This window comes from Micropterus dolomieu, linkage group LG11, assembly GCF_021292245.1.
Source record: "Micropterus dolomieu isolate WLL.071019.BEF.003 ecotype Adirondacks linkage group LG11, ASM2129224v1, whole genome shotgun sequence".
NCBI lineage: Eukaryota > Metazoa > Chordata > Actinopteri > Centrarchiformes > Centrarchidae > Micropterus > Micropterus dolomieu.
The window spans coordinates 941,116-954,574 of record NC_060160.1 but is presented as its reverse complement, the minus strand read 5'-3'; the positions used below and the strand labels follow the sequence as shown (position 1 = coordinate 954,574).

The 13,459-nt window shown below is 43.2% G+C and overlaps 1 protein-coding gene across 3 annotated transcripts in view; it reads right to left on the bottom strand.

Moving 5' to 3' along the window:
* The window catches only part of LOC123978972 (transcription factor IIIB 90 kDa subunit-like), a 167,183-nt gene extending 156,153 nt beyond the window's left edge, over window positions 1-11,030 (bottom strand). The window contains exons 1-3 of one of the 3 annotated variants that reach the window (XR_006827108.1): window positions 10,793-11,030; window positions 9,295-9,503; window positions 7,266-7,346 (exon numbers count right to left, since the gene is read on the bottom strand). Coding sequence is in view for 2 of the 3 variants with exons in the window: in XM_046062638.1 (XP_045918594.1) it covers window positions 7,266-7,346; window positions 9,295-9,478 (265 nt within the window). In the remaining variant the exon portion in view is untranslated. Of the gene's footprint in view, window positions 1-7,265; window positions 7,347-9,294; window positions 9,504-10,590; window positions 10,705-10,792 lie in introns of those variants that run through there. The other 2 variants (XM_046062638.1, XM_046062639.1) reach the window with 2 other exon arrangements.
* Between the last annotated feature and the right edge of the window lie 2,429 nt (window positions 11,031-13,459).

The window sequence follows — 13,459 nt, the reverse complement described above, 5'->3', positions numbered from 1 at the left end:
GGGGGGGGGGCCTGGCTCTCAGCACAGGGGGGGCGGGGCTTCAGCACAGGGCCCACCTGCTACAAAGTGACCCGGACTCACTCCAAAAGCCCACCGAGTCCGTCTGCGTCTCTGCTGCCGGAGCTGATCGCAGCCACTCTACTAAATGTTAGTGCTCACACCGGAAGCGTCCCAGCGTCAAGCAGCACAAGCAGATGATCTGGGCAGGAAGTCAGACACGGAGACGGCACAGAATCCGGTCAAATTTCAAAATAAAATACCCGGTACAGACTCCCAATCGTTTATCAACAATAAACACAGTTAACACAATTTAACTACGTAGCCTATTTAATCATAGAAGCACAAAAAAGCACTAATCACCAAATCAATAAAATCTAAACATGTAGTCAAAGTCCGGCCGACAAAACGCTCTTATTCTGATATTCTCCCTGTGGTAGATGCGCCCATCAAGACGATGAATGAAAGCGAGCCACAGAGAGCTGTGAGAACGGAGTAGAAGCACAAAGAGGACCCACCGGATTAAACAGAAGTTGTTAACGTGGGGCAGCCGCACGCTTCCAGCGGACTTTGACGCCGTGAATAAACCCTTGCGCAGCCTACGTCCCTCCCTCAGAATTCCCATGACGCACGAGGGGGAACGGAGTTTTGTTAAAATGTGCTAATAAGTTCGTCATTTGTTTGAAATACAAATGTTACTTTATGACTTATGTTTTTTTATGTTTATGACGCACCCACGCCATCTCCGCTTATGAAAGCAACGTTTAATTCAAGCCTGATGTTACACAAAGAATGATCCCACACATCCCCCACATCTTCCACACAGAGAGGCAGACAGCTTCTTACTCAAACCCAACATCAGACCTGTTCTCGGAATCAGCTGATACCTAAAGCTCAGTATCAAAACTGAAGAGACCACAACACACACACACACACACACCACTACATAAGCGCATAAACAAGACTATGCAAACAAGACTCTGCGGACACGTCAGGACTCACGCCTGGAGACAAGCACGAGGGTTCCATTATCCACATGTGCAAGTGCATATAACTACGTCTTAACACGCAAAAGAAAATGTGACACACACACACAGCATGAACCAGCTCAGGTGTAGCAGCAGGTGGACTCAAGACAGGAGTTCATAATTACTGCTGTTGAGCTGCAGGTGTGTGTGTGTGTGTGTGTGTGTGTGTGTGTCTGTCCTCTGCTGAGCTCAACATGGTGAGTATCCTCGTACAAACAAGTGTGTGTCTGGGAATGTGAGGCTCTGAGCTCATCAGGTCTCATGCTGCTCAGTTTAAAGCACTTTCAGATGTCAACATCCGCACACACACACACACACACACACACACACACACACACCATGTGGATCTCAGTTTTCTGTTCATGTTTCTTCCAGTAAATAAACAAACCCACTGGACTCGGTCACACACAGGTTACCCACAAAGCCACCTTCTAGCAGCAGAATGAGATCCAAAAGAAGTTGTGAGCGTGTAGCTTTGGCTTGTAGAGGATAAAAAGAGTTAATTGCTACCCTAATTTCTACCAAGTTTGTGTCATGGATGATAAGTAGGGCAGACGCTCAGCGCTGCAGCTGTAATTAGGGCTCTTCTTCCCAGGTTTTAAACTCACTTTCCTGCCCTTCACATGACTCCTCAGCTCAAACCCCCAAAACAGCGACTGATTCCTCCATAAGAGACTCTAAATAAATAACTAAACTCCTCAGAACATCTCCATGAGCAGAAACTGGGACACCCTGAAGCAGAGTGGCATTTATCCATACACAGGATCTGATGAAGCCATTTATACCAGCACCTACGTACACCTGGAAAGCAGGTAAGTGATGATCTGGCTGAACACGAGCCTCTCATCATTATCAGGACGCCAGCAGTCAAACACGCAGTGCAATTCAACCCACACCAACACCGGAAGGAACATACATGTATGGAAATATTAGCTGGATAAAATCATCTGGACTGAGATCTGGGGCTGCAGCGGTTTCCAGTTTCACAGTACAACGCGGTGTGACAGTTGATGGGAATTCTAACTGTGTTTTTAAAAAGTATATATTTCAAGGAGGTCTTCAATAAGTTCTCCAAAGCTCAAGGCCCATGCTTTGAGACGAGGATCTGTGACATGGCAGGATGTAGACGAACAAACAATGAGGTTACAAATCACTAATGGCATTCTTGTTTTGACCATCTGAACTCCACCACGAGAGCAGCGCTGAAACAATCACTCCATTAATCAAGCTGTCAATCATTTATCTATATTTTGATATTAAATTAGTGATTTAAAGGATTTCTAAAGCAAAAACAGTGGAAAATTTATATTCTCCTCGGTGAGAACGAGAGCATTTTCTGCTTTTCTTTGTCATATGTTACTGTAAACTAACCTTCTCCGGGTTTGGACCAAACAAGACATTTGAAGACGTCACCGTGGTCTCTGGGAGGTTTGACATTTAATAGACATTTAATGATTAAGCGCCACATGGCAGCAGGTTAATCGATACAGCGTCCTGTCAGGAGGAGCTCGCCGCTTCCTTTCTTCAGCAGGTTGATTCATTTATTTCTCCTGGAGTAGGACACTTCAGAAAATCAAATTGCTAAACCAGCATGGAGCCTGTCAGGGCAGAAACACTTGTTCTGGCTGATGCTTCCTCCACAGTCTCGCAGAAACTAATGACCATTAACATTTATTAGGAGGCGGGTTTGTGACCTTGAATGTAATAAAATATTAACTCTCTTTTAGCTCCAGTTTGGAAAATATCCGGCTCTCCAGCTGCTAAATGTTCCACTTTCCTCACCGGCTGGTGCAGTGGCTTCATCAGACCCCGTTTTCTGGAAAGTCATTCGACTCACTGTTAATATTAAAATCACACGACATTTCGCCTCCTATCAGTATATTCATACACCTCCCAGCTCTACATACAGATTTACAGGAATCAAACCCCCAGCTGGTACTGCAGCTCCGCTTTCTGATTCACGCATTAATCTCGCCCGGAGCCGCTTTGAAAGCTACATTTAAAATTCCCATCAACACGCCTACACTGCAGCGCACTGTGGACCGACACACGAGGGACCGCTGATGCATTATTGGCCAACACAAACCAGTCGGATCAGTCGGCGGTGAGACGGAGGAGGCGTAGACGGCCGCTGGGGAAAGTTTCTGGATGACACACAAGGAGGAAGAAGAAGAAGAGGAGCTGTTCCTCTCTCAGAGACGCCTGCAGAGCCACAGACGGCCATAAATCTCCCCACAGACCTTAAACACACACAAGCATGAGGAGGCTATTCCCACTGCAACAGCAGCTCACACACCAACACACACAGTATAACCAGGGCTGTGTGATGAATTCAGTTTTATTTTCAATTAGGATTCTGGCTTCAAACTATTATGAACACAAGACAAGCCGCCGCTCAGTGGACACTGTCAACATATGGATGACAAATGAGTTTCACTAAAAAACTAAATTGTTTTCGATTAGGAAACTGAAGGAGTCTGGGGTCAGTCCAAACATCCTGGAGGAAGTGTACACCAGCCTGATAGACAGTATTCACGTGTTTAATTTCTCTGTCTGGTTCGGACATCGAACACTTCTAAACAAAAACAAGCTGGCCAGGGTTGTCAAAGCAGCAGGAAACGGTTGAGGGGCTTGCTCAACGCCAGCTTCGGCGGTGCCCAGGAGGTGAACTGGCACCTCTCCTGCTATCAGTCCACACTCTGTATCTGTGGTCTGAGCAGCCAAGTCCTTCTGGACTGAGCGACTGCCGCCCTCCGCCTCTCCACAAAAAGCCCAAACTCCCTCTCAGTCAGGCGGTGATGGTCAACAAGAAAAGTAAAATCAATCCCGCTGTTTAGAAACACTTTGGTTTAAAAAGGGAGTCTGAGACACTGAGCAGGGTTTGTAACGCGATGGCGTCCGCACCATGAGGAGATAACACCAGTTTGTTTAATCATCTGAAACGCAATCACACAGAGCTCCGTGACCAAACAAAGAAACAAAACGCCTCATCCACTTTCCAGCTAAATTAAATTTCAAGGAAATCCAGCTCAAAAACCGCATTACGTTTCAGTCAGCGAGTAATCGTGTTAAAGACGGACCAAACACACACTTAAAAGGAATCTCTGAGACAATCAGACACCACTCTTATGTCTGTCTGACAAACATGAAGCAGCCAGTTAGCATAGCTTAGCACAAAAACTTTTTATAAGCATTAAAAACAAGTGAGATATAAAGTGTTAATTCCCCTTTTTCCACAGCAGACACGTTGACTGTCACAGCAGAAAAAACACAAATGAAATTTTGTTAAAGATAATTTCAGTTTTCACATATTTTGAGGTCCAGATGACTCATAGGTACAAAACGTTTTGGAGTCTGTGCAGTAGATGGTTTCAGTCGGCAGGAACGAGGGCGAGGAGTTTGAGTACGTACAACACTTCATTTCCTAACGTTACTCCAACACAACAAACTCCTCTCTCCAAGTCTGACTCTCGTTTCCACCGTGGTCTTCCTGCAACAACTCGCCTCTCACGAGATTTCAGAGCGAGACTTCAGTAGGAGTCCCTTCGTAGGGATCCTTTCCATGATGACACCTGGTGTAACAGTCTGAGCTGAAACCAGTTCATATGTTTAACACCAACATATGTAAAAATAGAGCCATCCTTTAACAGTGGCCGAGTTCCATCACGTGTCCCAGTAAGCTGTGACGCACGACACCAGATCACCTACATGATTTAGGCCTGAGCTTCTCCTGCTAAGGGCTGGTGGGCGGGTTCTCTTACCGTCGGAAAGAACCAGGCAAGGAGTTTTATGCTAAGCTCTGCTAAGATGAGCTAAGCGCCTCCTGCTTCATATTTATGGGTACAGACAGGAGAGCGGCAAGCAGCAAGCAGGCAACAGAAATAAGCACATTCCCCCCAAAATCTCAAATGATTCCTTTAAGCAGTTGTGACAGTGACAGGAGCAATATTTACACACACAAACAAACAAACAGTGGAGCACAACATCCTAACCAAACCCTCCATCACACACACAAACAATACTTTTCCTCGTGCACGCCGTCAAAGACACACACTGAATACAACACAAGTATTCCCCGAACATCCTCCTCCTATCTCCAACACACACACACAGTGACTAAACTAATCCCTTATCCACACACACACACACTCTCTCATTACTCAGCGTCTGCTGCAGTCTGACAGCTCTGTGACTCTGCAGCTCCGCCGCTGAAACATCACCGTCGGAGCAGACGCAGTAAGCAGCTGCTCGCCCTCCTATCAGAGCGCTGGCTCTCTGCCCGGCAGCCTGCCGAGTCCACCGCCAGCCAAATGTGTTTTTGGGTTTGTTTGCGTTTTGTCTCTTTCTGTGCAGTGTTTGTTGACCAGAGTTGTTGAGATTAAACTCCTGTGTCAGCGTGAGAACACCCACAGGGCCCCTCGGGGTCCGCCCCGGGGGGCCCCAGATGAGCGGGTAACGGGTCACATTAGAGCTTGACAGATTTATCGATGACTGGCTCATCACAGATACTAGAAATATCTTCTCTCGTGCAACAAGACGTTTACACACTAAAATCTCTCTCCAGTGTCGTCTTACTGTCCAGCTGTGAGAAAAACCCGCGGCCCCCTCCTCTACATGTTTTACTGATCATTTAATCTACATTTTATCTCACAGATGGATCAAGTTGAAACATAAAACCCCTTAAATACTTGATAGAAACACAAAACAACAACAGCAAATGTGATTTTAGGCAGTGAACGTGCAGCGTAGGTCCGATAAAAGTCTGTAGTTTCCCCAACTGCTTGAGTGAATGCCGTTATCGCGAGCACGTTTTTGGCTGTTTATAATGTACTAATTTAACTAACGAAGTATATTAATTGGCTCAGCTGTGTGTCGTCAGTACTAACTAACCTAGTAGTCCAGGGTTGAGAACATCGGGGACGAGCTCAGACTGAACTGGTGTGCAGCTCTGTCCTGTTCACAGACTGAACATCCTGATTATTAGATTTCAGTCTGCAGAGTCTGACAGCTGGTTGTTGAAGAAATGAGGGACCACTGAGCTTAATGAACTCAATTAGGGATGCAAACTAGTCCTTTAAAGCTAATCAGGAGATGTTTCTTTTGGGTTTTAAATTTGCAAATGAAATGCTTAGTAATTTTCCTGAGATCCTGTATAGAAAAAAAAAAAATTATGCATCGCTAATCGTTTTATAAAATCGCATCGCAGCCCTCTGAATCGAATCGTGAGGTGCCCAGAGATTAGGCTGCAGCGATATGCTTCATAAGGTGAACTGTATATGGGACCTTCATTTTTCCTAATTCTTGATCGTAAGATGACAGATGTGTAATTTGGTGCCAACTAACATCGTTTTCAGCTGCTCAAAAACAAACTTGCACCACAGAAATTCTAAATAAAACCTCTGTTCACCAGTGAGACGAAGACAAACCGTCATAACGCTGGCCGGCTCTGTTCCTGAGCATCACATCAGACTCGTGAGGAAAAGCTGAACCAACATGCCGAACCAACAGTCCAGTGTTTGAACTTTAACATCGACATTCATCATTAAAACGGATGGTAAAAACATACAAACACTGAATTTTCACGACATTACAGTTTATACAAAAAAATAAATACAAAAATGGGCCTCTGCTGAGCTGAAAAGGTGCATTTATGAGTCGTCCTTTGAACAGACAGGATAAAAAGCTTCAAGGTAAATAATCTGCTCTGAAAACGCTGAGAAGCCTTTAATTAACACTGCAAGAGGACTTTACACGCAATACAATATAAGATTAAACACATATATACAAACACACTAAGCTGGAAAAAGTGGTGATTATGAACCACGTCTCTGTCGGCACATTAAAGTCCTGAAGAAAGTCCTGAAGAAATGTTGATGTAAAGAGGGATGTAATCTGTGGGCTTAATAAAAGTGTCTATTAACAAAAACTGTACAATTCGGTGTGGAACAATGATGATCCTGACCCTCAGCAACTCAAAACTGTCAAATCAACTTTACTGGCACAAAACCAAACCAGACAGAAGTCTGTCCTGTGCATTAACCCGGCGCCGACCACTGAGCCACCCTGCTGCCGTTACTTCTACTTGTGGAAACAAAAAGCCAGTCGAGTTTAAAGCAGCAAGACGATCGATTAACACGAGTTACGTGAAGAAACAGACGAACTCGTGTCACCGTGAAGAGAAACAGCACGGGCTCATGGGAACTTTAAGGAAGTATGTGGCGCCCTCTGCTGGTCACTCACCTCTCGACAGTGTCTGCGCTCTGGACTCCCTCCCACAATTCTGCAAGTGTCCGTCTCCAAAAGACATGTTGGGGCCTCCGCCTGCAGACAAACAGCGGACACACTCGTATCAGCAGAGGAAAATATAAAAAGCTGCATCTTTAGTTTTCAGTAAAAACAAAAATTTTATTTTAATTGAAAAATTTTACAAAATCAAAACAGAAAAATGCTTTAATATGAACCCGTACAGCCGTAGTTTTTCAATGAAAGCGTCCCGAGCAGCCTGTGTGGACAATAAAAGGGGGTGTGAGGGGTAAATATCTCCCACTGATCAGCTCGCTACCTGTTCCATAACGAATGAAAATGCATACTGACTTTAGAGTTTAATGTAAATACAACAGGCCTACTATTACAGATGAATCATATATTTCACTAGAGCTGGAACATCTGATGCTTCCAGGTTATTAAAATCTCATCTTACAGTCAGAGTGAACTGAAAACTTTTGATAGATTAAAAACTTTTTTTTGCTAATGCATATTAAATCAATCTAGAAATAACCTGCAGTTGCTGCTCTGTGGTGAACCTTAGCTAACAACAGTGGTGGGATGTAACTAAGTAGATTTACTCAGGTACATATTTGGGGTTTTTATACTTTACTAGAGTATTTCAAGCTATACCTTCTCCTCCATTACATCTTGGAGGCAAATATTATACTTTACCCAGGTAAATGCTCTGAATCCTTCGTGCACCATAAACGAACAATGAGGACGTTTAACAGCAGACACAAAGTAAGAGCAGGATGATAAGCTCATGTTGCCAGCAGCGGAAAAGAAATCTCAATAAATCTTACTGTTACATAAGCAGGGCTGCAACCAAAAATCATCAGCAGTGTTTTCTTTGGTCTAAAGCCAAATAAAGGAATGTCTGCAGATTTTGCTTGTAAAGTGACTGAGGATTGTCAGAACTATTGAAAATTTATTGTCTGTCAAATTTTTAAACTAATTTCATGTCAAACTATCATCTCATAACTAAAGAAAACAATCTTCCCTGCGAAAGGCCAATACATCCTGAGCAGGTTGATTATAAAGGATCCTACGGCGCCCTCTAGTGGACATGTTGAGGAACTACAACACAATAACTCAAATAGCAGCTTTACATCAAACACATGGCGGACAGGTAAAAACTCACTGTGCGCATGCTTCTCCTTTTCATTCAGTGGCTTTAAAAAAAATAATAAAAAGTCACAAGATGACTTATTTCAGGGAGTAAACCCTAGTGGGTGGACATCATTTTAATAAAATGTGTTAGGGGTAAGCTTTTATTATGTTTTGGGTTTCTGAAAAGAAAGGGGAGAAAAAAAAAAGAATATGGGCAGATACATAGCAGTATCAGATTTTAAATTGCTCAAAGTCTGTCAGGCTATAATTAACATAACTCGTCTTGCTCACATTAAGCAGCCACTCCTCCTCCTCCTCCTCCTCTGTAAATGTATTTATACCACAATGTAAAAAAATAAAATACTCTGTTACAAGTAAAAGTCCTACATTAATAATGTTACTCTAGTAAAGTAAGTCTAGTCAGGAAAAAAATATTTGGCAGAGAGTATTAAAAGTAAAAATGTCTATTTTCACTATAAATTAAATCGATTGTTTAGTTTGCAAGTAGTAAGAAAATTCTAACACTAAAATTACTAAAATACAAAAAACTATGATTAATCCACTAATCATTTAAGCTCAGATTTTACATACTGTTGGGTAGTTTATTGTTTTACTCCATCATATTTCATGTGGTTCATGTTCTTTGTGTTATATGTCCATTTGTAAAGTAGCCACAGCTGTAGTGAAGTTAAAACTACAATATGTTCCTTTGAATTCAAGTAGAAAGTCATGAAATGTAAGGTAAAAATACCTCAAAGTTGTACTTAAGAACAGGACTACACGCTAAATGTACTTCGTTATATTCCGTGACTGGAAGTGATTGTACAAATCCAGATCAGCAGCTGAATCTGGACTTTCACGTCAGCAGGAACCTTTTCTTCATCGTTCTCACCATCTGAGGAGATGAACTGTCCGACGGCCAGCGAGCCTCCGCCGCTCGACTCCACAAACTCCACCTCGGCCACGATGATGTTGTCCTCCAGCACGGAGCCGCAGCCCATGCAGACGGCATCGCCGCGCGCCTGGTCCACATCGATGTCCGTGCTGCCGCAGTTCTTACACACCTTGGAGCTCATTGTGTCGCACGGCGAGCCTCAAAGCCTGATGGGATGAGACGGAGGAGGAAAAAAGTTCTGGATACGAGTTCCTGTTTTCATGACTCAGTGGCAGAATTTATGTTTTGTTATTTCCTTTTTTGAACACAAATATCAACTTCCTGCCACAGTTACTGGCTGGTAGGGGCCCAATGTTCAATTTAATAACGCACAATTGAATTAAATCGATTGGCCTCCTTGTCACCCACACCGGATCCAGCTGGAGTCAGTATCAGGCAGATATCCTTCTCGTTTGGGTGCATCCCTACAAGCCAGGAACAGTTTTACCAGGAAAGTGTGTAAATGCCGCTGAACATTTACTAAAAGTACTGTACTTTGTACTGCACTACATTTATCTTTAGTTACTAATTACTTTACAAATTGAGACACACAAAACATCTTATAAAATATGCTGTTACATTATAAATTAAGCTCCCCCACAGTTTACACAAGCACAGCTGAAGGAAGAATCTCTACAAAACAAACAATCGATTCATGTTGGAAATAATCAGCAGACTGATCCAGAATGAAAAGAATCATCAGCTGCAGCTCAACAACTACAGCAGCGACACCCTGCTTTACATTAATGATGAGGAATGAGATCAATTAACGTTACACCAGGCACATTTTACTGCTTCAAGTACTTTCATTTTCCTGATTGTACTTGCATAACGTCACTATTTGTAGGCATGCAGGCCTTTTACTTAACGGCATGAGAGAGTGGTATTGGAAGTTTTACTGGAGTAAAGTATCTGAGAGCTTCTCACGTGAATGCACGAGGAATAATAATCAATATCAGTACAGACACGGGCTACTTTAACACCAAGTACATTCTCCTGATTGTACTTGCATAACGTTACTTTTCCTAAGTATGCAGGACTTTTTCCTCGTAGTGACAGAGCAGTACTAGTACTTCAGTACTCAGAGTTTCTGAGTACCGGCCGCTCTGCTCCGTTAGCCGGCTAGCTACGTGGCACTGCCCGGCACCCGGCGGCTAGCTCTGCGGTTTCTGACCTGCCAGCCAAAGGACTCCTCCGCGGGTTAAAACTGCCAAATCACAGCCATGAAGTGTCTCAAGGTATCTCAGTACTTACATTAGGTTTAATGTGAATATTGTGTTGACTGAAGCGGCTGCACAGCAGGAGCCTGGAGCTCTCACGTGGAGCGTCTGACAGAAAGCTAACCTGCTAGCCCCGACAGACACTTGGACAGACAGCTACATGATGTAATGAGTGTAAAATCACAGGTGGTTAAACACGTGTGTGTGTGTGTGTGTGTGTGTGTCGGTGTGCTCACCTCCAGCCAGGTGTAACGTTAGTCAGACAGACAGTAGCCGCTGCAGCCACGCCGGGCGCGTTTCAGCCTCCTCGCAGCTGTTTCCGACAATAACTCGGCTTTTTCAGTGTTTCTCACGGACCGAGAGGCTCGTGGCGCTGAAACTGTGGCCTGCAGACAGCGTGCACAGCTCTGATAAACGCTGTAAAACCGCTGCAATGCTCAACACAACACACCCAACATGTGCGTTTGATGCTGGGGAGACACGGGCGAGACCAACTGTGCCCGGAGGGGTGGCGCGCTGTCAAGACGGTGTTTAATTTAAATAATGGTCAGTGTTTTTACAAACGTAAAGTAAAACTATGTGATAAGTTCTATGTTGGGTGTTAGACAAATGTAAAATCCGCTTTGAACGAATTATATTTAGCATGTAAAAAGTTGACACCGCCAGACTCCCCTCTATATGTGACGGCACTTCTTTACGTCGCTGCTGTTAAATGGACAGTTGGGTTCAATAAACACGGGAAATCCAATAAAATACTACTGTACTGTACTTAAGTACACTTCTGACGTACTTGTGCTTTACTACTTTCTACTTTCACTCCACTCATGTCAGAGGGAAATTCTTTATTACTACATTAGTTAGGTTACTAGATACTTTACACATTCAGGTTGGGAAGTATTTAATATACCCAGCAGTGTCTAAATAAGAATAATCAATACAGTTAGTTGTATTATTGTATTGTTGGTGTTCAGGTAGTTTCCTCATTCAGGCTCCTATTTACAGACCAGCTTTATTTAAACAGCACTGTGGGCGAAGTGCTTTACACAGGCAAATAAACACGTTAGAAGAAATAAAAAATAATCAATTAAAATTAAGCTAGAATAACAAAATAGATTCAATAAAAATATAATGATAATAATGAAATGGTAGGGAGACACATCTTGTCCATTTCCCTGCTAGAAACAGGACATTATTTAAACTGCATACAGAAGTCCTAAAATTTAAGCAGTGCAAATTTATGGAATTACTATCATGGCATTTTTTCATTTTATATGACAATGATATATACAAAGTATATTTGTCATTTTCCAACAGGGTTGTATGTCAGATAATAGAATAGAATAGAATATCACTTATTGTCCAGCCAAGGCTGAAAAATTGTCTCACCAGACCTATAAAAACATCATTATACAAACATAGACATTTATAAACATACCAACATCATATCACATTGGTGCCGTACATCTCTCCACACATCACATCACTGCAGTTTACCCCATATACACAGAAAGATACCAATCAGTGCAGTTTGTTCATTAAATTTATTGCACTAGATTTAAAAGATCGCTTATAGATATTTCTGTTTGCCAGAGGTACTCTGTGTCGTTGTCGTGAAGGGAGCAGCTCAAACCCAATATGGAGGAGGTGTTTATTATCACCAATGATGCACAGGGCCTTCCTATGTAGAGCTGTACTGTGAAGGTCATCCAGTGACTTTTGTTTCCAGTCAGTTTCAGGGGAGGCTCAGTGACTGGAAGTGAAAAAAATATTACATAATTTATCAAGAGGAGATCACTTAGATTCGTCTAAATGTGTGTGATATGGTTAAAGAGAGAGATCGGAGGGACAGTAGTTTGGGGGAACTTTACTGTTTTCTACACTTTCCAAGAGTCTGAAACTAGTAAATGCCTGATTAAGGATTTTATATTTGGTGTACTCTATAAGTTATGTCAGACAGCAATATTAGGCTATGGGCTGTATGAGGTACTTATACACAACATGCACAGGGAATCCCTCGTGCCCAATTTGTGAATCAAAAGATTAAAATAATATGAACAGAGGCATTGGCACTTGTCTTGTTTTGTTTTTCTATTTGCCTTTGTGTTGTATGGGTGTGTTGTGGGCACGGCATGGAGCTGATCGCCTGATGAAGCGACACACCTCGTGGCAGTCCTCATCAGCGCCTGGCCTTAAGATGTGGGGTATCCTGAGACTTGCCGCCAGATTATTCCAAAACATCCCAAGGTTGAGTACCTCTAGGCCCACTAAGGCCCCATTACTGAATGTAACACGGGAGTTAAAGGTGGCTGTGCGGCGGAACACAGACTGGGAGTCATCGCAAAGTAAACGGCGACATACACAGTACAAGTGTAGGCTGTAATTGTTGTTTGCACGGTACAGAATATTTTAATAAAAATACCAACTCAAAAACTCTGTCAGCAGCATAACATCCCTGTGTTTTTTAAACCCAAGAACACACTAAGACAGATGCTGGTACACCTCAAAGACCGCACACCCAAACACAAGAAAAGCAATCTAGTGTATGCGGTCCAATGCAGTGAGGAATGCACAGACCTGTATATTGGGGAGACTAAACAACCACTACACAAACGCATGGCTCAACACAGAAGGGCCAACTCCTCAGGTCAAGACTCTGCAGTCTACTTACATTTGAAGGACAGAGGACACTCGTTTGAGGACCACCAGGTGCACATTTTAGACAGAGAAGATGGATGGTTTGAAAGAGGTGTCAAGGAAGCATCTACACCAGGGTGGAGAAGCCGTCATTGAACAGGGGAGGGGGTCTACGCCACCACTTATCCCCCACTTACAATGCTGTCCTTTCATCACTTCCCAGGAAACTCAACAAACGTAACCTATTGGCCTCAGGTGAAGATACCAAC